At 24.1% G+C, this 27215-nt stretch overlaps 2 protein-coding genes across 2 annotated transcripts in view; one reads left to right on the top strand and one right to left on the bottom strand.

Annotated features, from left to right (window-relative positions):
- LOC127276611 (lysine-specific histone demethylase 1A) overlaps positions 1-16368 on the top strand; it is a 169747-nt gene extending 153379 nt beyond the window's left edge. The window contains exons 11-14 of the mRNA XM_051297168.1: positions 11135-11427; positions 13265-13477; positions 13755-13965; positions 14594-16368. Coding sequence (XP_051153125.1) covers positions 11135-11427; positions 13265-13477; positions 13755-13965; positions 14594-14778 — 902 coding nt within the window. The 3' untranslated portion in view covers positions 14779-16368. The remainder of the gene's footprint in view (positions 1-11134; positions 11428-13264; positions 13478-13754; positions 13966-14593) is intronic.
- Positions 16369-16406: 38 nt separating this feature from the next.
- On the bottom strand, positions 16407-21943 carry LOC127276610 (DNA replication ATP-dependent helicase/nuclease DNA2). The gene is made up of 14 exons (XM_051297167.1): positions 21676-21943; positions 20665-21422; positions 20322-20586; positions 20076-20253; positions 19738-20014; positions 19258-19668; positions 18928-19164; positions 18695-18841; positions 18211-18607; positions 17924-18117; positions 17635-17821; positions 17370-17555; positions 17073-17255; positions 16407-16914 (listed from the first exon to the last, which is right to left on the bottom strand). The coding sequence occupies exons 1-14, from the start codon at positions 21709-21711 to the stop codon at positions 16690-16692; spliced, it is 3681 nt and encodes a 1226-aa protein (XP_051153124.1). The 5' UTR covers positions 21712-21943; the 3' UTR covers positions 16407-16689.
- Positions 21944-27215: the final 5272 nt, after the last annotated feature.

The raw sequence follows: 27215 nt of genomic DNA, 5'->3' as shown, positions 1-27215 counted from the left end.
AATTTGTTATTTAATTGAATTAAATATTTCTTTATCAATGTTAGAATTTCTTTGATTCAAAGAAAATTTTTTTTTGAATCAAAGAAATTTTCTTTGAAACTAAGAAACGTTTTTTTGTTTCAAAGAAAATTTTATTTTGAATAAAAAAAAAACAAATTGAAAAAACTGGTTTCTTTAAATCAAAGAAATATTTTCTTTCGGTTTGAAAGAATATTATTTGACTATTAAAAAATAATTGTTACAAATAATTTTTATTTATAAATTATTTAAATACTATTTAATTATTTGAAATAATTATTCAAATCTATAGTGAAAAAAAAATCAATAATTATTATTTGATGGAAAAAAATATTTCGGGAAATTATTTGAATGAAATAAATTTTTTCCAAAGTGTATATATACGATACGATGATATAAATTTTGGGACGAATATTGGACTATTGTTGAGAGGCCAAGATTCGGTACATATATATATACTACTGTGGAGGGTTGGGGAAAAATATATCTTTATCTTATTCTTCTTCTTCTTCTTCTCTTCCTTCTCCTTGAAGAAAAATTTCATACGCTCCTGATATATATTCAAAAAGCTGTGGTGTGCCTCCAGTAGTCCATTGAGAAAGGTTGCCGTTAACCTGTCACCTTCGACGATGCATCCTATATTGTACTCATTTTTAGTAGCTATACACCGATATATACCCCGACCAAAGAATTGTCAGAGTAATGGATTTTTCGTAAGGTTAGAGAAGGTCGGAATGTCTCGTAATTATATAGCTTGCGAAATTCCCTAAAAAAAAAAAAAAAAAAAAAAAAAATGAATCGCCGAGGTTTGACAAGATTGTAAATGGTCGCAATTGCTTCACCCTCTTTTTTTTCCCTCATTCCCCTTCCCCCCTTTCACCCTCTCAGTTTGTCCACCGGTGTGTATTGTCTCGACATCTTTATGGATTCAATTTTTCAACAACGATTTAATTTTCATCGCACCCTGTGTATTGGAAAAAATATGTATGTTTTTTTTGGAGGGATTTTTTTACAAATACGTATTTGTCACTTCTTTTTCTTTAATTGAGAAATGATTTGTTTGCGAAAAAAAAATTATTTTTGAAATAAATTGTTTTTGATAAAAAAAAATTTTACAATTATATATTCTTTTTAGAATGATGAAAATAAAATCAAAAAAAAAAAGAATTTTTAATATTACATCTTCCGAAAAAAAATGGAGAAAAAAAAATACGAGAATTTTTGTTTTTTTGGTTTATGGATGAAACTCTAAAATATTGGCGAAATTAACATAACTCTTTTAGTGAAGAATTATTTATGACGATGCATATTCGAATCCAGGAAATAATCAGATAAAAGTGATTGCTTTCAAAGAGGGTGGGGGGAAGGTGTTTCTTTTTTTTTTTAAGATTTATTGAAGACAAATAAGAATTTATGTACTGATTCCAATGAAATTGTTTCGTATTTCGTTTAATGAGGATAAAATTATTATTGACATTCATAATTTTATATATATATTAAGTTACAAAGTATATTTTTTTCCTAAACGATTTTTTTCCTTTTTTTTTTTATTTTTTATTACATACACTGAAAAATATTATTTAATTTAAATAATTGGTTGATTAGTATCAAATAAATATTTATAGTTGAAGTAAATAATTTTTTATTTTAATTGAATAAATTTTATTCGAACCATTATTTGAATGCAAAAAAATTCGATTTAAATTCTTAGTTTTCATTATTTTTCTTTAAAAAAAACGAGGAAAAGAACACTTAGAAAAAAGATATGTTTGAATCAAATGTATACCATTTTTTTTATATTTACCCAATTTTTTGGTTAGTTCAAACAAAATTTGTTTAATTCAAATAAATATTTATTTTGATCTAAATAACTGTTTGGTTTATTTTAATAAATTTTTTGAACAAAGAAAAAATTTGATTGAGCTAAATAAACGTTTGGTTTATGCAACCAAATGTTTGGTACGAAACTGAAGAACGCAACGTTTATGATAAACGATTTTTAAAGAAATAATTTTTTGCCTAAAAAATATTTTTTTATAATTTGTTGATTAATGAAAACTACAAGAAATATTTTTTAGGCAAAAAATTATATAATTTTCCATTTTAAAAAATTATTTCTTTAAAAATCGTTTATCATAAACGTTGCGTACTTCAGCTTCGTTGTTTGGTTAACTGTATATTAATGCATTTATTTTGTTATGATTTAACCAAAATTTGGTTGCTTCAAACAAATTTTTTTCTGAGTGAAGAGAAATTTTGATTTTTTTTTAATTAGAGAAAAATAATAGCTGAAAAAAATATTCTCATTTGAAGAATTTTTTTTTAAATAAGAGGAAGAGAAGCTTCCTATAATAATAATGTTTTTTTTTCACGTATGAAATAAACATATAAAAGTGAAGGTGAATTTTGCAATGAAGGGAAAATCAAAAATTCATATTTTTAATACATAATAAAGAATGCGGGCATTACAATTGCTATATAGATATATATATATATGAATGTATTAAAGGAAGGATATCCCTTTTTTGAAACCCTTGTCCTACCGGTCCTTTTATATACATATATATATATGTATGTATATACATTGACCGCATCACCCTCGTCTTGTGTTTGATCTTGGCACGCAATATATTTTGACGCTGAGTCGAACAATTTGTATGCCACGCTGGTTTTCAATTTACATTTAAATTGGTTGCTTATGGCGTTCTGTCGCTCGACGGGAGTCGAACCCAGCCCCAACGCGTTAAAGAACAGTCAAATACTAAAACAGCCAACTGGCAGAAATCTTACGTTAGGTTTAACGAACTGTATGTATTTCTGCCAAGAGAAACGAGTGTGTGTCAAGAAAAAGACCATGTCTTCGACAGATATGGTCCAGGGATGGAAAATCACCCAAAAATCCCTTTTTTTTATAATTTTTTTTTTTCTATGTATCGCGTTTTGTTATTTGAATATAAAATAAGAAAGAGAGAAGAGTTGTGAGTTGAGTTATAGTTCGAGTTTAAAGGACATGCTAGCGAGAGCTCTTGGCAATTCGCGGGATTGTATGTGAGACGAAGGAAGGTTACTTTAGAGCAAATTTGTAGAACCTGTTTGTCGCACTTAAAGGAGCAATGGATTTTATTTTTAAAAATTATTCATCTTGTTAGCGCTTTGTATTGAACGTTTCGTTTTCCTTTTTTTCGATACTGATCTCTAAATATCAATTTTTTTACTGTACAATTATAAAAAACAGTCATTGGTAACGATACAGAATTCAAATTTTACTTCTAAATATCGTTTTGAATTTCAATTATAGGAATAATAAATGAAGAATCGACGTGGCTGTGTGGTCAATGTACAGAACTCACATCCCAAGGGTTCTGGGTTCGATTCCCCATGCTTGGGAATTTTTTTCCAAATCATTCTCAAGTGTTTTATAATTATTTTAATTACAATTAATAATTATTTAATTACAAATTAATAATTTTACAATTAATAATTATTTAATTACAAATTAATAATTTTACAATTAAATAATAATAGAAAATTAGAAAAAATTAAACAATGGAAACTAATTAAATATATTAGTAATTTTGCGAGTTAATATACGTGATGCAAATAGTCGCGTATACAGTACAACATGACATGAATTTGGCATATTTGCTCTAGATTCTCTGGGCTTTGAAGTTCATATTTTAGGTAACACGTGTATACTACGATTTGCGGTTTACAAACCCAAGGTACTTGCTCTGCTTCAAAGCTCCTCTCCCACATTCAAAACAACTTGCGAGTTCCTGTCGAATCCCTCGATTAACCACAAAGGTGTTCCATCAAATTCTCCACTAGATTACCCATTGAATATATATTATATATATATATATATATATATATATATATATATATACATATATAGTTATGGAATTTGATAAAGGAGAACTGTATAATGGCTCCTCATACAACTTGAGGAAAACTTAAGTCTTTAAGAGCGGGGATAATGGAACCGCAAAACACTCATGTATGATCAATATAGAATTGGGAATTTATATAAATTTTCCAAGTCATGTTTAGGAATGATTTTATAAATTGCGAATTATTTACATTTAAGAAATAATTCCACTTCTACTTTTTTCAATTTTCACTTCCATTTACACTTCTGCTTTTGGAATTTTCACTCCTATTTCCATGTTTTCCAATTTCTATTCCCATTTCCACTTTTCCAATTTTCATTTCCACTTCCACTTTTCGAATTTCCACTTCTATTTCAATGTTTTCCAATTTCCACTTCTACTATTGGAATTTCCACTCCTATTTCCATATTTTCCAATTTCTATTCCCATTTCCACTTTTCCAATTATCTTTTCTATTTCTACTTTTCGAATTTCCACTTCTATTTCCATGTTTTCCGATTTCCACTTCTAATTTTGGAATTTCCACTCCTATTTCCATATTTTCCAATTTCTATTCCCATTTCCACTTTTCCAATTATCTTTTCCACTTCTACTTTTCGAATTTTCACTTCTATTTCCATGTTTTCCAATTTCCACTTCTACTTTTGGAATTTCTACTCCTATTTCCATATTTTCCAATTTCTATTCCCATTTCCACTTTTCCAATTATCTTTTCCACTTCTACTTTTCGAATTTCCACTTCTATTTCCATGTTTTCCAATTTCCACTTCTACTTTTGAAATTTTCACTCCTATTTCCATATTTTCCAATTTCTATTCCCATTTCAACTTTTCCAATTATCTTTTCCACTTCTACTTTTCGAATTTTCACTTCTATTTCCATGTTTTCCAATTTTCATTCCCATTTCCACTTTTTCCAATTTCTACTTCTATTTCCACTTCTACTTTTTCAATTTTCACACCCATTTCCACTTTTTCAATTTCCATTTCCGCTTCTACTTTTCCAATTTTCACTTCTATTTCCATGTTTTCCAATTTCCATTTCCACTTTTTCTAATTTCTACTTCCACTTTTCCAACTTCCACTTCCATTTCCACTTCTACTTTTCCAATTTTCACTTCTATTTCCATCTTTTCCAATTTCCATTTCCACTTTTTCTAATTTCTACTTCCACTTTTCCAATTTCCACTTCCATTTCTACTTTTCCAATTTTCACTTCTATTTCCATGTTTTTCAATTTCCATTTCCGCTTTTATTTCCACTTCTACTTTTCTAATTTCCACTTTTCCAATTTCCATTTCCACTTCTACTTTTTCAATTTTCACTTCTACTTTTCGAATTTTCACTTCCATTTCCACTTTTTCTAATTTCTACTTCCACTTTTCAATTTCCATTTCCATTTTCACTTCTACTTTTCCAATTTTCACTCCCATTTCCATTGGGAAAATTGAAAATGGAAGTGAAAATTGGACATAAAGGAAATGGAAGTGAAAATTAGTAAAATTGTAAATCGAAACGGAAGTGGGAATAAAAATTATAAAAGTGAAAGTGTGAATGGAAATTAAAAACGTGGAAATGGAAGTGGAAGTGAAAATGGGAGTAATAATAATTAAAAATAGTGGAAGTGGAAATAGAAATAGAAATTGGAAGAAGTGGAAATGGAATTAGGAATGGATGTGGAAATTGGAAAAACTGGAAGCGGAAATGGGAGTAATAATTATTAATTATAATTATTATTATTATTATTGCTATTATTATAAAAAATTTTGTCTGCCTAATACTGAATTTTACTACTGACATGACAATTATAATATTTAAATTTAATTTTGTCTGAGCAAAACAAACTTTTACTACTTGTACAAAAATAACATACGTTTAGCTGACCAAAGTAGACTTTTATCACTAACATTGAAAAATAAAAAATAAATAAATTAATTAAAATAAATAATAAATAATAAATAAACGTATGTCTGACTGAAAAGTACTTATACTACTGATAATTTTTTTTAATTTGTAGAAGCAATTTTGTCTGACCAAAAAGGCATTTTACTACTAACATGAAATGCATAAAAATTTACACCGTCTGACTATAAAATACTGTTACCACTGAGACAAAAATTATAAAATGTAATTTTGTCTGACCAAAACGAACTTGTACTACTCGTACACAAATTCCATGTTTGTCTGACCAAAACAGACTTTTACTACTGCCATAAAAATTTTTCCAAAAAAAAAAATTAGACTGTTTGACTGAAACGTACTTATACTACTGTTGCTAAAAATCAGACAAATTTAAATAAATATTTGTCTGACTAAAACGTATTTTTACTACTGTTACTAAAATTTTTTTCACTTAAATGTTTAAGAAAACGAAACTTAATAATCTTTTAATTTATAAAATTGATATTTTCTTACATATTGCGCCCTAATAAAAAATTAGGGCCTAAATTGCCCTAATAATAAATATTATTTTATTAATTAAAATTTATCAAATTAGTACCAAAATAATTATTAAATTAATATAATTTGGATCAATTTGGTACTTTAATGTTAACTATTTTATTTTTATTATTTTATTGTTATTTTTATAATAATACTGATAATAATAATAATAATTATTATTATCAGTATTATTATAAAAATAACAATAAAATAATAAAAATAAAAAATAATAATTATTATTATCAGTATTATTATAAAAATAACAATAAAATAATAAAAATAAAACAGTTAACATTAAAGTACCAAATTGATCCAAATTATATTAATTTAATAATTATTTTGGTATATTATTATTATAATAAAAATAATTTTTTTTTATTTTGTTAAATTATTATTATTATTCTCGTATTATATAAATAATATTATAAATATTACATTCCTCTTCTTATATATTCTCTCAAGAAAAAAAAAATACTTCATCATTAGTTTGAACGTGTCAATGACCTATGAACAAAAAATACACAAATACTTTCGCATATATATATAAATTATGAATGATGAAAAGAAATTTCGTGAGCATATATATATATATATAGTATTTAATTTTTTTTTGTGGATTTAACAAGGTACACGCTATAGGCAAAGTTGGGATCATATTATTATATATATATTTAGGATAATATAACGCAAGTGACGAGACAAATGACATCTATAATCAAATCTAATCGGGGAAAAAGAAGATGATTTGCTGTATATGAAAAAAAAAAATTGAAAAAAAAAAAAAAAAAAAAATACCCCGATGGTCACCGATGACTATCGTATATATTGCGGACGTTTAATTATGTACAACACCCAGTGTGGCTGACGTCGTTCTGGACAACGTGAGTAATGGCCTCCGCCCATCTGATCGTCATTCGTATGGTCGTTTTACATTCCGTCGTGCCACCTCAATATGGTCGATTCATTAGGCATTATCGAAAGTGTTTCAAGGTCAAGACACTTGGTGAAACTCGCCCCAATATATATATATATATATATGTGCTGAGAAGATTCGCGATTATTGGCGCCTCCCTTTTTTTTTTTTATCGAAAAATTTACATAATTTATCATCACTAAAACCTTATTAGAAAATTAATGTGGAACGTTTGGAAAAAATTGAAATTTTCAACTTTGAACTTTTTTTTTCCTTGAAGCATTTTTTTTTTTCATTAGTTAAAAAACAATTATGATAGAAAGTATGAGATTAATATTTTGTACTTTAGTAATAAAAAATGTAAAGTGAGGAAAAATAAAAAAATAAAAAATTATGTAAATTCTTTTGAAATGGAAAAAAAAATTATGTAAATATTATATTGATTGTATTTTCAGTTTTTCTAATTTTTTTCAGTACTTTCCTTCATTTCAACGAACAAACTTCAAAACTCTCAGAAAAAAAATAGTTTTTTTTTTCAAAATTTTTTTGCATTTTTCTATTAAAAAAAAGACTAAAATTTTAATCACCCCTCATTTTATCATTATCAGTAATTTCATCAATTTTCAATTATTTTTTAAAAAAATTTCAAAAGCAAATTCTCTAAAATTACTAAATTATTAGAAAAAAGATTTGACATTACAACAAATTGTGAAAAATACAAAAATTCAAAAATCGAACAAATGATCATAAACATTCAACGGGCGATTACAGTAATAAATGTGAATTTCAAAAAATAATTTTAATTGGAGAGAAAAAAAATTCCATAAATTATCATCGTTGAAAAATATTAGAGAAACAATATTTATTCTCTTTATCGATGAAACAAAAAATCAATATGAAGAATGGACGATTAATTTATTAAAATCACTGATGAAATTGTCGAAAATTTCCACACGTCCCAAATGTCTTATTGTGCATTTTGTAAAAAATGAAAATTTTACATATCGAAAATTATTTCGTAATTTGTAGAGTCAACAATTTTTGGACGTCACTATTCTTCGGATAAATGAGAAAAATTCAGTAAATAAAAACACGGCAAATTCTAAGGTTGTATTTAATTTTAATCCTTTTACAAAAATTTATAATATTGAAAAATTTTTCAATTCCACTCAATTATTTCCAAAGAAATTAATTAATTTACATGGTTACAAAATGCGAATTGGTATTCTTAATGATACACCATTTTTTTTTTTTTTTTTTGTTAAGGAAAATTTAATTACAAAAAGAAGAGAAATCAATGAACCATATTCAATGATTCTTTTAACTTTAGCAAAGAAATTAAATTTTACTTATGATATTTTTTTAACCACAGATTTTGGATTAATACCCGGTATATTGAATGAAAAAAATAAAAAATCATGAAATTAATTTTTTAATAAATTTTATTGGCTTAGATGCAATTGACAGGAATAATTTAAAAAGTATAATTTTAAATGACAATATTCTTTCTGTCATTGTACCTGTATTTGATTCTCATTATTTTGATAATAATGAATGAAATTGGAAAACATGCAATTTATTTAATTCTTCAATTGTCATTTTTTATAATGACTTTTTGGCTAATTTTTTTCATCTTAAAATTTAATCCATAAATTTGGAATCCATTTGTAATTTTACAAATATAATTTTGATCTTTACAATTGACAATGAAACAAAAAAATGAAAACAAAGAATTATTTTTGGTTATATATTAATTTTACAATATTTTTTATCGAGTATTTTATTCACATTTTTGACAAATCTCAGTTATATTAAAAATAATGAACGACAAATAGAGAATGTCAATGATATAGAAAATTTTAATTTAACGCATTTTAATACACATAAAGTATTAACTGCTTATAATGATGAAATTTTAAATGTTTTTAAAAAAAATTATAATTTATTTCTCAATAATGAAAGGGCAAAATATTGCATTGATTATATAATGAAATACAAAAATGTCACTTGTTTGAACATGAATTATCTGTAAAATTTAATTTTCATATTTTATTTATTATAATTATATTGGCTATTTTCTCTCAATATTGGCATTTATTGGTGAAATATTGATTAACCATTGTAGAGAAATGAAAAAAAGAAAATTTCATAGAGGGAAAAAATTTCATTTTCTCAAAGTAATGCAAGTATTGATTAAAAGAAAGTGAAAAAAAAGAAAAAAAAAAAAAAAAAAAAAAATGTTAATGAAAAATATTGATATCAACAAATTATATATTTTTTTAAAAAGTAATTCTTTTATCATAAAGGGATTTTCCTACTAATATTCATTTAAGAGAATTTCCTTTGATGATAAAACAAAAAAGTTGTTTAAATTATAATTAATTATTTTACTAAATTAAAAAGAAACATTTTGAGAAAAAAAAATAGATTTTTAATTTTTTATTTATTATTTATTATTTATTATTTATTATAGTAATTATTTAATTTATTATTATAATATTTATTAATTTTAAATAAATTAAATTTGATTAATATTAAAAGTAATATAAATTTTTAACATTTCTGCATTAAATAAAAAAAATAATTATATTTATTTTAAGGGGAAAAAAAAATTAATCCATTATCATTTTGAAAAGGAATTTTCATTTTTTTTCCTCGTAGAGACACGAAGTAGTATTGTATTTTTAATTTTTTATTCCCTTTGAGATAAATTTTTTGAAAAAAAAAGTATAATATAAAGTTCCACGATCGAAGGGTAATTTTTTCCTTAAAAAAAAACCCGAAGCAGCTTGCATCTAATAAAGAGGGAGTAAAAAAAAAGTGAGTGAGAGAGAAAGACTATAAAACTTTCACGACTCTTGTTTGAGAACGTCACGATATGAAACGTTTAAAATTACGTTAAACTTGGCTCGTGCCTTTTTTCCGTTCATCATTTCAATTGTGGGTGTGAGGAGAAGAGTCGACAGCAAAAAAAAAAAAAAAAAACCAAAAGAGAGAGAGAGAGAGAGAGATAAAATGTGGTAAAAATACAAACAACAATGGATGCAGATAATGGAAAAAAAGACCTAAAAGGAATGAAATATTTATTATACATTCTCTGGCACAAAGTACTAAAGGTAACAAAAGAAGTGGAATAAGCGCACATAAATGAAGAACACAGTTTTACTCGAAAAAAAAAAGTGAAGAAGAGTAGACAAGAAGGAAAAGAGAAATTGCTTATTTAAAAAAAAAAAAGGATAAATAATAAGACACACGGAAATCATGCCAACAGACATGATAAAATATTATCACTTGTGTCCCTTTCTTTTCACTTTTAGGTCACTCATGATTAATAAACTTATATAACTAACGAAATATGCGCGTTGAATTCAAGAAAAATTTTTACTTTACTTATTTTTTTCATTCTCTTTTTATAATTTCATTTACCTTAAACATTCTGATGTCTCTATCTTTGTATTTATGAAAGTAAATACATTAAAAAAAAAAAAAAATTCATTTTTTAATTTATTTTCTTAAGATTTGAATAATTCACAAAAGTAGATATTTTCAGCAAATTTTAATTGCAAAAAAAATTATTTGATAAAAATAAAAATTTTACATTTTTATTTCATAAAAATAGTTTTTTTGAAATAAAAACGAATATTAATTTTTTTTAAAAATTGTTTAAAACAAATAAAAACGAATTTTTATTTGAAAATTTTTTTTTTATTTAATTAATTATATAAAAAAGAATTTTTATTTTTAAAAAAAAATATTTTTTTTATTTAATTAATTATATAAAAAAGAATTATTTTTTTTATTTAATGAATAAAAAATGGTATAAAAAAAATTTGTTTTTTTGGTGATATTTATTTGATTTTATTGATTTTCAGTTCGAAATGGATATTCGTGTGTACCGGTGGCACTTTCTGAGGGTTTGGATATTCGATTAAATACAGCAGCCAGAGCTGTAAGATATGGAGCAAATGGAGTTGAAGTTTGGGCAGCACCAGCAAGAAGTCCACAAAATAGTCACACTGTCTATAAAGCTGACGCTGTTCTCGTTACTCTTCCTTTAGGTGTATTAAAAGCTCAAGCTGCACCTTCAGCTGTAAGTTTCAATCCTCCACTTCCCGATTGGAAAACACAAGCCATTCAAAGGCTGGGCTTTGGCAATCTAAACAAGGTGAGAAAATTATTAAAATTATTCTCTAATTTTAGAAAAAAAAAATTGAAATTTCAATTATTCTCTAATTTTACAAAAAAAAAAATTGAAATTTCATACATTTTCTTATTTTTAAACATTTTATATCTGAATTAAACTTGTGGCAATTTATTTTTTTTTTTTTAATTAGTTTTTTGTTTGAAATTATTTTTTAATAATTTATTAATTTTAATTCTTGGTTTTTTTTTGGCATTTGATAATTTTCGAAAGAAAATTGAATTTTTTGTTTGCATTTTCCAATATTTTGAAAGCATATGATTTTTAAAAATTTACCTATTTTAATTTATCTAATTATTCTTGTTGTAATTTATTTGCTTTTTTAAATTTTGATTTTCGTTTGAATTTATTATTATAATTAATTTTAATTCTTAGTTTTTTTTTTTTTGTCAATTGGTAATTTTTGAAAGAAAAAAACCTAAATTGAATTTTTTTTTTGCATTTTTCAATATTTTGAAAACATATAATGATTTTTAAAAATTTACTTATTTTAATTTATCTAATTATTATTGTTGTAATTTATTTGCTTTTTTAAATTTTGATTTTCGTTTGAATTTATTATTATAATTAATTTTAATTCTTGGTTTTTTTTTGGCAGTTGGTAATTTTCGAAAGAAAAAACCTAAATTGAATTTTTTCTTTGCATTTTCCAATATTTTGAAAACATATAATGATTTTTAAAAATTTACCGATTTTAATTTATCTAATTATTATTATTGTAATTTATTTGCTTTTTTAAATTTTGATTTTCGTTTGAATTTATTATTTTAATTAATTTTAATTCTTGGTTTTTTTTTGGCATTTGATAATTTTCGAAAGAAAAAGGAATTTTTTGTTGGCATTTTCCAATATTTTGAAAACATATGATTTTTAAAAATTTACCTATTTTAATTTATCTAATTATTATTGTTGTAATTTATTTGCTTTTTTAAATTTTGATTTTCGTTTGAATTTATTATTATAATTAATTTTAATTCTTAGTTTTTTTTTGGCAATTGGTAATTTTTGAAAGAAAAAAACCTAAATTGAATTTTTTCTTTTCATTTTCCAATATTTTGAAAACATAATGATTTTTAAAAATTACCTATTTTAATTTATCTAATTATTCTTGTTGTAATTTATTTGCTTTTTTTAATTTTTGATTTTGGTTTGAAATTATTTTCATAATTAATTGAATTATAAAATTTTTATTAATTTTAATTTTCGATTTTTTTTTTGGCAATTTTCAAAAGTAAAACCGTAATGAATAAATTTTTGAATTTTTCAATATTTTGAAAATATTTTTGAAAAATGTATATATTTCTAAAAAAAACTATTTTTTAAAAATAATTAATATAAATTTACGTTGATTAAATTTTTATATTTAATCTACACACACACAAAACTACCTTTTTAATTGCATTCAGTTATCAAATCTTTCCAATTTCCATTTTTTTTTTTCTTCAATCATTAAGAATTTTAAAGTCGATTTCATTCGGCAATGTTTTTTTTTTTTTTACAATAAAATCCCTTCATCGAGACATTATAAAAATCGTTGGCAAGAAATTAATTTTTATATGAATTGAAGAATTCTAAATCATAAATATATATGCATAAATGAGATTCAGTTTTTTTTTCTAAATTATAAATGAAATAACAGTATGTTGTTTTTTTTTTTTTTTTTTTTATTTTGACACTTGGTGAATCATTTATTTCGAATGAAACGTGATTTGTTTTTCAATTTATGCAAAAAAAAAAATAAACGAGGAATGAGAAAGGAATTAATAAAAATTTGAAATTCATTTTAATTCTGGTTTTTCAGGTGGTATTATGTTTCGAACGTATTTTTTGGGATCCGACGGCAAACTTGTTCGGTCATGTTGGAAGTACAACGGCGTCTCGTGGCGAACTTTTTTTATTTTGGAATTTGTATAAAGCGCCGGTTCTTCTGGCGCTGGTCGCTGGTGAAGCTGCTTGTGTTATGGAAAATGTTAGTGACGACGTCATCATTGGCCGTTGTATTGCTGTACTCAAGGTAAACTATCATTTATCATTTTTATATAATAGCCATACCAGAAGCATTCAAATATTGAATTCCTTTCAATTAAGTGTTCAGAGATTGAATTTTTTTTTTTCCATCAAATCAATTTCAAATATTGTCAGATAATTTTTATTTTTTTAACTTGTAAAAAAAAATTTTTCATAATGAATATAATTTATTTTTAGAAATAAGCGTTAGTTGGTAATTTTTTTTTTTACTTTTTAATTAAAAATTTTAATTAAAAAAAAATTTTTAATTGCGAAAAATTTAGGGTATTTTTGGAAACCAAGTTGTGCCTCAGCCCCGTGAGAGTGTTGTTACAAGGTGGCGTGCAGATCCCTGGGCTCGTGGATCTTATAGTTTTGTAGCCGTTGGAAGTTCCGGAAGTGACTACGACCTTCTGGCTGCACCCGTGACTCCCTCACCACCGCCCAATCAACCGCCAGGAGCACCTCCACCCCAGCCACGTTTGTTTTTCGCCGGTGAGTTCCTCTTCTTTTCAAATACTATAAAAAAATTTTTTTTTAATCCCAATTTACATGTATTTAAAAAATTATTTGCAAAATTTTAAACTCTTTTTTTTTATATTACAGAAAACATATTTTTATGAAACGTTTTCATTTTTTTTTTTAATGGCTGTAATACTTCTTGCAAAGTAATATTCTTTCATATATACTGGTGATGTTAAAGAAAGTCATAAAAAAAACTTGTCGAGAGTCTTCTCTTCTAAATATAAAAGTTGAAATAAACATCAGAGAGAAGAATAGCGAAAAATAAGGGAGTTATTTTATTTTATTTTTTTTGACAAAATATTGTTATATTTTTGTACCTTTTGAAAAAAAAAATTATACTTTTTAAAAAGAGCCTTTTCAAAAAAATTAAATATTTTACAAATTAAATAATTGAAACAAATTTTTTTTTTCTTATAATACAAAAGGTAAATTTTTGGTTTTTGCGTGTGTGATATTGAATATAATAATTTTCTGAGAATTCGTCTAGAGCCGTTCTGGCATTTAGCCACAAAATGGTCCCTTCCTTTTGTTATTTGACTAATAAAAATGTGTTTGTTTGTTTTTTTTTTTTTTTTTTTTCTTTTATTTGTTTTGTCAGGCGAACACACGATACGCAATTATCCAGCAACAGTGCACGGAGCATTTTTAAGTGGTCTTCGAGAGGGTGGCCGTATAGCAGACCAACTTTGTGGAAGTCCGTATGCACCTCCTAACTTAACCACTTCCGTTGCCTCGTCAACCGCAATCCCTACAGCTACTCCAAGCTCAGGCGTAACTCCATAAAGACTTCCCTCAACTGGCCCCGCAGCAGAAACAGCAGTACCAACTAATGCGTTCGTTCGCGCAAAATCTTCACAGACTAGAGAGTGACACAATCAACTCTCTCTCTCTCTCTCTTTCTTTTTCTCATAAACATTGAAAACTTTTCTATGTGTATAATAGTTTCATCTCTCTGATAAGAAAAGTTTTCAAAAAAAAAAAAACACTCATTTTATCTTCTCATATAAAAAAATCATCTTCTAATAATTTTAAAACATCATTTTCTTCCAAAAAAAAATTTTCCATTTATTAATTATTATTTTTTCACTTTCAAAAATACTAATTTTGTATTTTTTTGTCTACTTAAATTATCAAATGCGATTTTTTTTTATCATAACACTTTTATGTGTTGTAAAAAATATTTGATTTTTTTTTTATTCAATTATAATTGAAAAATTATTATTTATAAACGGCTGATAATTTTTAATATTTCGATTATTTTGAGTTAAATATTGATTTTTTTTAGTACTAATTTAAAAAAAAATTTTTTTTCAATTTCCTTTTGCATGAGAAAAATTTAATATTTTTGAAAAAGAAGGAATAATTTATTAAAATTAATTTTTAAAGGAAATTTTGAAAAAGACTTTTTAGATTTAGGAGATATTTGAAAATTCTTCATTAGCCTCAGATCTAAGTTTTTCGTTTATAATTTTTAATAGACTGAAGCTTTTTTTTTTTTTAATAAATATACTTTTACACATCGTTACGTGAAAAGTATACAAAATAGTATTACGCAATTCCAATCGTAACAATTATACTCGAAATGTTTGAGTTGAAACGTGACAGCGCTTGAGTTTAAAGTGTAAAAAAAAAAAATTCTGCCGTTTCACTCAATCAATTATTACGAATTTTATACTCTTAAATGCTAATAGCAAATACTGTTCGTTAAATTAGAACGAAGTTAAATTGTATATAAAAAAATATGTTTCTTTAACCGTAATTCATAAGAATTTAAAATTAAGCTCTTTATTTTATAATCTATAATAATGTTAATCATAAATTTCAAGTCTTTCCCTTTATATGTTTGTTTCGTTTTCCATAGTATTAAATAAGTTATTGATTAATTAATCTGAACAAATTGAAATTTAAACTTATCTTTCAATGATAAAATTAAAAAAAAAATCAATATCAATGATTAATAATTTATGTACAAAATCAATGTTGTCATCATTAATGGATGCTTCTTTGAAAGATAAGCGAGATTTTGCAAAACAGCTTCAGGATAATAAACCCACGAGAAGGGAAGTTCCAATAAACACCAGAGGGGAAATGCTTTTCGTCGAAAAGTTTTAGAGGCCACAAAGTTTGCTTCTCAATATATATATGAACACTGTAACTTTTGCTGGGGAAACATTTCCGAGTCCTTGTTTATTGAAACTTTGCGAATTATTTCGAAGCTCCGTTAGCCATTCACTAAATGAATGCAAATTCTTCGGGGACTGCGGCAAACGTGAAATAGAAAAAGTTATTAATGAATTAGTATTTTAATGAAGTGTTCACATGGGAATTTTATGTACATGATTGTGAAAGAAGATAATTAAAAAGAAAAAATAATTTTTAAAAAAAAGTGACGTAATAAATAGCAGTAAAAATAATATTTATCATATTTATTCGTCAAAAATCACTTTTTTTCATTATATATAATATAATATAAACACAGACATTCAATGTTTGCACAAATATACAAAAAAAAAATGCAAAATATAAATAAAATGACAAATACACACGTTAAATAATATTTTACAAAAAAAAAACAAACAAAATTCATGTATAATAATTACCATTCAATAAAGAAATTTTTGTAAAAAAAAAAATCTCATTCTTTCATGAAAAAAAAGAGAAAATCAAAAGTATAAATATAAAAATAAATTTCTTCTAAAAACTAAATTTACTTTTGAAAGAATTAATCATTTGATTCCAATCGAATGACTCCGTTGATGTAAATAAATCGATGATATTTTCTTGTCTGACAAAACGAACAAGTTTTTCAAATGGTGAATATGTTTTTAAAATATTACAATCGCCAATTATAATAAGTTTTTGTTTTGCTCGTGTTATAGCGACAGTAAGTCGGTTTTGATCGTTGAGAATATGAAATGCCTGCGAATAGAGAAAATACTTTCGTTAATAGAATATATATATATATATATATATGTATATAGCGAAAAGGGATGCAAACTTTGCGAAGCGTAATTAATTTGCGCAAGCGCTCGCTTTGTCGTTTGAAAGTAAATTCGCTATCGCACTAGAATATTTACCCTTGTATTTGCACAGCCCTGAGGTGAGCTCTCAGTACACGAGTAAATGATAATGTTCTTTTCACGTCCTTGATACTGATCTACAGTGTTTACTTCGACATCCTTTGAAACAGCTTTTCCTAGTAAATTCACCTGCGCCCGAAATGGTGCAATGACTCCAATATCTTCACTATTTAGTCCCGCCTAAAAAGTACCGAAAAAAAAGAAACAAATAACCTTAGTATTTGCGAAATTTCCTTCTTAATTCTTAAAATTGTTGTCTTTATTTATTTTATTCGTTAAAAAATTAAAATTTACCTTCAAAAGTGTATTGACGAGATTTTCAACAATTGCTGCTTCGAGTAGATTTTTGTATAATTTATTGTCATGTGTGAGATTTTTGAATTTTTCCTCACAATCTTTCGATATAAATGTATTAAGTAAAATTACAGAATTTTCGATTTTTACAGACAACGCTGCTTGAATCCACCAAATGTGTGAAATCTGTAAATTTATTTTTTAAAAATCAAAAATTTTTTCAATTAATGAAATGAAATTTTTAAAAAACATTTGTTATTTATACCTGATTGCTTTTAAAACATAATGTTGCATTCGCCACATTTTCATTGCCAACTTCCAATTGATCTTTATATGTTATTTTATTTGATAATTTCATTATTTCTTTATTCATTCGATATTGAACAAATAAAACAACAGTATTATTTTCACTATCGAGTCTTTCAAATAGCGATTGATTGAAGCCAAGTTGTCTATTAATTTAAAAAAAAAAAAATTTTAGTTTTCATTTATTTCCAAAAATTTCTTTTTTTTAAGAAAATTTTTCTCAGTGAAAAAGAAAAAATGCAATTTACCTTGCAATTGGACTTTTGGCAATTGGAGGTAATTGTTCGGGATCGCCTACAAGAACAAATTTCGCTGAATTGTAAAGTGGCTTCAATACCGCACATTGCTGAGCTTGCGTGCTTTCATCGACGAGGCACATGTCGAATTTTCGAGATTCGAAAAGTCTATGATACGCACCAAGACAAGTCACGCCAACGACTTTCTGTTCAGATATAATTAATTAATTAATTTCAATTTAATTAATTTAAATTTAAATCAATTTTTAATTAAGAAAATAATTTTTTTTTAATCTCACTTTACTGTTATAGGCGTCACGTAAATTCTCCGGTGTAGTACATTGTGCTGTAAGCACATCTTCACTATATTCAGATAATGAGGGATGAATTTTTGCACTTGAACCTAATCTCAAAAAATCAATTTTTTTCTCCATTAAACCAATTAAAATATTATCAACTGCACTATGTGTATTTGCTGTAATAAGAACAGATTTGCCAATTTTTACCAATAATTCAACGAGGGCAATTAAAGTTCTTGTTTTTCCTGTACCCGGAAAACCCTTTAATAATACATATTCTTTTGCTGTTAAAATTTTAAAAATTCCCCGTTGCTGCTGTTTATTCAATCGTCCCAATATTGGCGCACTGATTGGCGCAATTTTTCTCGGCAAATGCGTCTTGAATGTCGCCGGTTTCCTGAACAAAAAAAAAAACAAAAAAAATAGAAAAATCTTCGAAACAATTTTTAAAATAAAAAAAATCATGAAAAATGAATTCAATTACTTTTCAATGACAATGCTTCTCAATCGGCTGCAGAGTTCATCATCAATCAAAAGTCCACTAACGGCCGCGCGATTATAGTGAGAAATATTAGCGGAAAAATATTTATCAACGTGAAAAATTAAATTTGGATAGCGTAACGAGAGATTTCTGAAAAAAAAAGTTATATAAATTATACAAAAAAAAAACATTTTAAATTTTTTTAAAAAGAAAACAGTTTTTTTTTCACAACTAACCTGTCGAGAGAAATTGTAATTGACTCGCGATTTATTTCGCAAATAAATCCAGCGGCAATATTAACTCTTTTTGAAGTATTAATAATCACATAATCACCCTCGTGTATTTCCGAGATAGTGAAATCGTTGAGTGCATCCTTCAGTTCTTCATTTCTTTTGAAAATATGTTTATAGTGATCCTCTATTTTCTCGACATGCACCGTTTTTAAATTACATATACACGTACCTTTCTTCTCTCTTTTAATTATTAATAAAATAAATTAATATTTGTGAATTTTATTCAAAAAATTTCGTTTTATATTAAATATATATTTTTTTTCTATTATCTACCTATTTAAGGGCTCCATTGTCCAAATGTCCTTCATCGATAAATAATTGGTATTGGCTTCTTCTTCAATTTGATGTAGTTTTACCCATTTCATCACATAATGAATATGTTCTGGTTTCAAATGATTTAATAATTTTTCACTTATTTCTTTCAATGGATGCGAACTGTCTTTTAAACGAAACGTTTCATCATGTACAAGATACATTGAACATAAATGATTAACAGAACATTTTCCACATGCATTACGATGATTAATTGGCTCAGGCAAGTCCAATAATAATTCTTTAATATCATTGAAATTATTCACATTTATACTGGATTTTTTTGCAAGATAAAGGGACAATGTATTTCGGAGCATTAATAAATCCCTTTTCTCATGATGACTGCCTTTTATTTCTTTCATTTCATTTTCTCTGAAAAAAAAAATTTATATTTATATAAATAATATAATTTGAAATAATTAAATTGCTGAGAAAATTTACTTTAGATAGAGAAGAAGTCCACTGTCCACTTGTTGACCTATCATAGACATCATCATTGTATAAAGAATCACTTGACCCTTATGCTCGGGAGAAAAGGATGTCTTTCCTGTTTTCAACTCAAGTGGCATAATTTTCCGCTTTGAATTGATTTTCACCTCGACGGAGACATCAATTTTTCCTTTCAATCCCAATTTTGGAAGCCAAATATTCTCCTCAATATCGCGAATTGTATCGACTTGACCTTCGAAATTTTTATCCGTTACTGGTTGAGTGACTCCTGAAAAAAAAAATTATTATTAATTTTTAAATGATTAAATTCACTTTTTAAAAAACCTTACCTTTCATGTAACGTTGAATGAAATTGTAAATTTGCAGCATATACGGTTCAACACTCTCTCGACATTGTTTAGTTGTCATATTACATTGATACATTAAACTCACAGCATCAAATGCTGAAATTATTTTCTCATAAATTTCCATAATCTCGGCAAGTGTCTCAACTTTTGACTCGAGTGTCTAAAATTAAAAATAAACATTTTAACGGCACTTTTAATTAATTAATTAATTAATTAATTAATAAATACCTGTTGTAGAATTTGATGAACGAGTAGTCCCACTGTCATGTAAGTAGCATTATTTTCAAATAATGGCAATGACTCAAATCCACGGAATTTTTCCTTTAAAATACTTTGTCTATTGCAAAATAGTCCACCAACTACAGAAGTACCGGAAATTAATATATCCGGATTAATTACTAAAAGTCCATTATTATTGTTTACTATCCATTCGTCGCCATTTTTTAAAGCTTGTATCACAATTGTTTGACCTTTTTCAATTTCCACATTTGCCCTATTAACATAGAAATTCTTTTATTAGTCAAGAAAAATTGAATTAATTTTTGTTTTATAATTTTTCAAATTAATTTACCAATAATCGCAACATTTAACAGAAGCTGTTTCCTCCAAAATGGAATCCTTTAATGATAAATTTAAAAATCTTCCACTTTTTGTGACATTCAATACAATGCAACGTTTCAATTCCATAAGATCGAGATTATTTTCCACAAAATCTTCAATAAAAATATCATCAAAAAAATCATTTTCCAAATCAAATGAATCAAATTCATGTATTATTTTATCGACAACTAATTTTGTTTTATTTTCTTTATTTACATCATTTGTAATAGTTTTACGACTTAATAGGTCGGGAAATATTTCATTTAAATTCTCCTCAATTGATGATGATTTTGAAATAATAATACCAGAATCTTCTTTGGAAATAATTTTCTCTTTTAATATATTATTTGATGGTAAATCAATTATAGATGTAGAATTATTTTTACATTCAGTGGAATTATTTGTAATTTTCAATTTTTTTGGTGAATGAATTTTTAAATTTTTTTCTTTTTTTTCCAAATGACATTTCCCTTCATTTTGAGAATGATGGCTAATTTTTTTCTCTTGTATTTTTCTGTCAATTGATTCATTATTCTCAATTTTTCTCTGTTTCAACAAATGCTCCGAATTTAATTTCTCCTCTAATTCATCAATTTTTCTCTTAGTTTGCGAATCATTCTTTTCAATTGAATTCGCTTCGAATTTATTTTTATTATTTGTTAAATCAGAAGGTTTTTTTATAAAAAAAGAAGATATCCTTTTATTTTTTGCATTATCTTTTTCAATAGCCTGAAACATAACAATTTTTTGCTTCAAAAAAGAATTTTCACAATAAAAACGTTCAAAACACTATCAATGAAATTTTATACTGAATATTGACAGAAAATTATTGCCTTGAAAATTAATATAATTCAACAATGAGTCATTAAACGTAAATGACAATATTATGATAAACATAAACTTGTTGAAATTGTTTTTGTTTTCATTTCTAAAGAAAAAAAAAAAAGTTTGTATTTTATTTTTATAAACAAATATCACTAACCTTTTGTTTGGATGTTTTTGCTGTGATTTTCTTCATTTTAAAAAATTAGTTTATGGATGAAAATAATTTTAGAAAAACACATTCCAGAATATGATGAGAATGGAATATTTCCAGTCCATTCTTATTAATTTCCCGCCATCATTATTTCATTATGTCATAAAAATGTCAATGTAAACAAAATACGTAAACAAATTACGTATATATGTAATTTTTAGGTTATGTTGCCGTCGGAACAAGTTTACTGCGCGTGCTCAATTAAATGTACGTCTGCTGCGCCTGCTTTAAAATAGTGCGGGAAAAAATCAATTTTAAATAATTAATTTAATTAAACATTAATTATAATTAATGCTATATTTACTTAAATTAATTCTTTGATTATTTTTTTTCGAATTTTGTATATTATTTCTTTCTTTATTCTTTTAATTATAAAGTTTATTTCATTCAAATGATTAATTTTACCTATAAATAAATAAAATTAAATTTACAAAAAAAATAAAATTGAATGGTAAATATGAATTAATAATTAATTTAATTATATATAATATAAAAATTATACAATGAATATACAAAGTAAATATTTAAATTAAATATTTAATTTTTAAATAATAAAAAATGAAAGGTATAATTAAAAAGGTATAATTAAATTTTGTAATTAAATTGCTCGTTAATGTGTGAATAAAGAAAATGAAAATAATTTTGAATAAATATAAATTATAAATTGTGAAGAAGTTATTAAAAATATAGTTTTTTTTTTTTTTTTTTTTTTTTCTCACAAAGAATGTGTTATTAATTTTATTTGAAATCTAGTCAAATTTCAGTATCCGCATAATTAAATGTCAGCTGCAGACAGCGAATGTGAACGTTTAACGTTTTCCGTTAAGATTACTAAAGGGTGGTTTAGCCCTGCAGTCGTCGCAGTTGTTGCTTTTGTTTAAAATTTAAGTGGTTTTTAAAAAAAAAATTCTTTTCAAACCGCCAACTTCATATTTTTATATTGATGAAAAAAAGAAAAAATCTAATTTAAATTTTAACACCGTTTCTTTTTTTTTTTTTTTGAAATGCGAAATACGATGACAAGGTGTAAAAAATTAATTTATATTTTTATTTATTTAATTATTTTTTTTTGTTATTTTATTTGATTATTTGTTATTTGATTTGATCATTTGTTATTTTATTATTAGTTTATTTGATTATTTATTATTTTATTTATTTAATATTATTTATTTAACTAGCAAAATTAAACGCGAAATTGAATATTGCGTTGTTTTTTATAAAAAAAAAAATTTCAAGAAACCAATTCCGAAATTGTATTTAAAAAAGAATAAAAATTTTATTATTTATTTAATTATTTTTTGTTATTTTATTATTATTTTATTTGATTATTTATTATTGTATTTAATTCTTTATTATTTATTTATTTATTGAAAATATACGGGCAAATTATTATTATTATTAAATAAATTAAATAATAATAATATATAAATAAAAATTATTATTATTTGATTTGATTAATTGTTATTTAATTTAATTATTAATTATTTTATTTTTTATTTCTAATTAATTTTTTAACAAAATTTTAGAAAATGATAAAAATGGAAAAATATAATTTTTTGAGATTAAAAAAAAATTATTATTATTTGATTTGATTAATTGTTACCTATATTATTTAATTATTTAATTATTATATTATTTAATTTATTGTTATTTGATTTGATTAATTGTTATATAATTTAATTATTATTTATTTTATTTTTTATTTCTAATTAATTTTTTAACAAAATTTTAGAAAATGATAAAAATTGAAAAATATAATTTTTTGAGATTTAAAAAAAAATTATTATTATTTGATTTGATTAATTGTTATATTATTTAATTATTTAATTATTTAATTATTATATTATTTAATTTATTGTTATTTGATTTGATTAATTGTTATTTAATTTAATTATTTATTTATATTATTTTTTATTTCTAATTAATTTTTTAACAAAATTTTAGAAAATGATAAAAATTGAAAAATATAATTTTTTGAGATTAAAAAAAAAATTTATTGAAAAAAAAAGAAGAAATGATGCTTTTGACGTAAAATAGTTTCCAATATAAAGTAATATCGAACAAGAACCATTGAGTAGAAATGGGAGAAATATAAAAATCCTGAAAAATGAATCTCAAGTTTGATGAGGCATGGACCAATTTAAAGAAATATGGAGGGACATTGACTTTCCTATTTTATTCCCTTATATATATATAGAAAATGATGAAGATACAAAGAGATGCAATCAGAGTTAAGTGTTGGTACTACTGAATTTTTTTTTTATATATATATATATATATATATACATAAATCTTGAAAACCGTAATCGTTTTTCGTTGCCACACTGAATTTTCAAGAGAGTAATACGCATCTTGTTTAACTTTCCACGATTGTTTGAGTATGGGTAAAAAGTTTCTGGCCGTTCGTCTCGACCCTATCTCTCTCTACATATATATAAGAATGTTGATCGTTTAATATTGCCAGACTATATTAAAAACTTTAAAAACTGGTAAAGAATCTTTTTTTCACAAAACTAATTTTTTTTTTCTCAAATAACACTTTTAGAAAAATAAGAATGAAAAAACGTAGAAAATTATTTTTTTTTTATTTATTTATTAATTAAATTGAAACATAATTTAAAAATTAAAAAATTAAAATAATTTTTCTCTATTTAATTTTAATAACTGAAAATTAATTTTGAAAAATAAGTTTTTTTTTTTTATTGTTAATTAAGATTATTTTTTCTATAGAGGAAAATAAAAACGGAAATTCTATTAACATGGTGAATATATAATAAAAAAAAAAAAAAAAGGAGAACAATATTCTTAACAAGATAAATAAAATAGATAAGAGACTCTATAGTCAAATTGAAAAAAAATCGAATAACACTATACGGAATAGAATAAGATAGTCGTAAAGATTGGATAAAAGTAGTTTTAAAAGAAAAAGAGAGAAAAAAAAAAATACTGCGACGCGTTATAGAGAATTTAATTCCATGTTGAGAAAGGGAGAGGGGGAAAAAAAAAGGATATTTTGCAGAAATACAGAATCCAAATCTACTGGGACAAAAATGCTCAATCCATTTCCATTCATTTTTTATCTTGTTTGACCTGCACTCTGTCTATTTTCATTATAGAAAACTTTTTCCGCTCATTGATTTCTTTTTTGATGAAATTTAATGCTAAGTTGAAAACTATATATAAAAAATTCAAAAAAATATAATTTTTATCATAAATTGTTTTTTTTACCAAATTTATTTATAATTTTTCCTTATATTTATTTTTTAAATATATTTATATACTTTTTTCCCCATTTTTTTCAGGCAAAAAAAAAATTTTGTAATTTAAATAGAAATTGGATCTTTCATTTTTTTTTAGGGAGTGAAAATATTATACTAAAGAAACCGTGAATAATGTACGCGGTGCAAAATTCATCGTAACTTCTAATTTAAATAGAAATGAAAGATTTGTCTAGGTGACGATTCTCTGAATAACATTGCGTAAAAGTAATTTTTTTTAAGATTATATTTAAAAAAAAAATTCTTATTGTCTTTCATTTTTTGGACTTTATAAAATATTTTGTTAATCAATTAATAATTTTTTTGAGGGACATTCAGTCCCGTATATTAATTAAATAAATAAAATAAAATAAATAAAAAAATTTTTAAAAATACAACAAATATTTTTATAAAGTCAAACAAATCCATCTTTTAAGTACAGTAAAAACAAGTTTTAGCCAGACAGAATTTATTTTTCAAGTATAGCAAAATAATATTGAGCTTCAAATCAAATAGTATATATATATTTTTTTCCAATTGTAAAAAAAAAAATTCTCTCTTCGTCTCAAATAAAATATCCCGTTAAAGATGAATTTCTAGTTCGATGTGAAAAGAAGAGAAAAAAAATCAAAAATATTGACATAAATCTTTTTTCCAATGGCAAAAATTGTTTCTTTTTGAAAAAAAAAATAACAAAATTAGTTTTTTTTTTTGGAATGAGAATAAAGAACAGAATTTAGACTATTACAATAAATAAAAGCTTGAGGATTTGTAAGCTCTTTCTACACATTCTAGACTATAATTATAAGCTCTCCAACATTAGGGGTTTTCTAAATTTATCGTCCTTGAAAAAATAGGGTGACTATAGGGAGTAATGGCCGTTCAACATTAAGGGCGCCTAGATATATAAATATTCCAAATGTATATAAAAGCCCCACGACGTTTATTATAGATTTGAACTCAAATTACCATTTTTATGCATTTTATGTCTCTATTAATTATCACAAAATTCATTTTCGTAAGTTTACAATTTTATAACTAAAAAAAAAAAGGTAATTCAAAATATTTAATTATTTTTTAAAAAATGAATTATTTTTCCAGGTAGACTATAACGAAAGTTATATTTTAATTATTATTTATTTATTTATCAATTTTATAACTAAAAAAAAAGGTAATTCAAAATATTTAATTATTTTTTAAAAAATGAATTATTTTTCCAGGTAGACTATAACAAAAGTAATATTTTAATTATTATTTATTTATTTAAAAAAATATTTAAATTATTTTTTTATTAAATATAAAGTATTTTGTTTATATTTTATCCCTTTTTCTCGATGGATAAATTTTTTTTTATCAATTTTTTATTTTTATGTCATCGTTAAAAAATAATTTTATATTTTATGATTTATATATATATGATTTTGTATTTTAACGATGACATTTATTGATGAAAATATAATTAATTTTTAGTAAAAAAAAAAACAATTCTTCTTTTTTTATGTTTTATGAAGTGACTTATACAAAAGGACTGTGAAAAATATGAAATTTTCCAATTGGTTACATCATAACAATATTACATTTATTTAATTAGTTTTATATAAAAAGTAACTGTATCGGAGAGTGAATTATTAAGGTAATATTACTTTTATTTTTTTACAGGAATATATATTTTCAAACAAAAAATCAGAATAACACGAATACTTTAATTAATATTGAAATGTCATTTTATTATTTTTATTAAAATTCCCTTTTGATGGCAGAGTAAAATTTTTCTTTTAAAACAAGTTTTATGAAAAGAAAGAATTTTTAAAATTATTTTATTAATTAAAATTGATTTAAATAATTTTCAATTATATAGAAGTAGCCAGTTAAAATCATAATTATTAATTAAAACTGTTTTTTTTTATTTATTTCTCGGTAATTATTAATTAAATAATTAAATCAGTTTTTTATCTTTATTTGATATTAATTAGATAAAATTTTTTATTCTTTTATTTTTTTTTCATTTTTGGAATTAATTTTTTTACAATTGAAACAGTAAAATCTGTTTTACCGTTTAATGTTAATGCAGTTTTATTGATTAAAATAGTCAAATCTGTTTTTATCAAATTTCCTGATTGAAACTGTTAAAATCTGTTTTACCGTTTAATGATAAAGATTTTCTGATCGAAACAGTCAAAATCTGTTTTATCGTTTACTGATATTGAAGATTTCTTCATTGGAACAAAT

The sequence above is a fragment of the Leptopilina boulardi genome, unplaced genomic scaffold (genome assembly GCF_019393585.1).
Source record: "Leptopilina boulardi isolate dan_hultmark-lab unplaced genomic scaffold, ZJU_Lbou_2.1 LbouV2_150, whole genome shotgun sequence".
NCBI lineage: Eukaryota > Metazoa > Arthropoda > Insecta > Hymenoptera > Figitidae > Leptopilina > Leptopilina boulardi.
Note: the sequence above shows the minus strand (reverse complement) of the source record. Positions and strands in the feature narration are given on the sequence as shown.

Bases quoted from the DNA above. Each gene is read 5' to 3' on its own strand.
- LOC127276610 (XM_051297167.1), bottom strand. From the start codon at position 21,711: ATGAAGAAAATCACAGCAAAAACATCCAAACAAAAG. The intron at 20,587-20,664 runs GTAAATTAATTT...CTATGTTAATAG, and splicing joins GTTAAATGTTGCGATTATTG to GGCAAATGTGGAAATTGAAA. The intron at 17,556-17,634 runs GTATAAATAACA...ATAAATTTACAG, and splicing joins TATGTTTTAAAAGCAATCAG to ATTTCACACATTTGGTGGAT.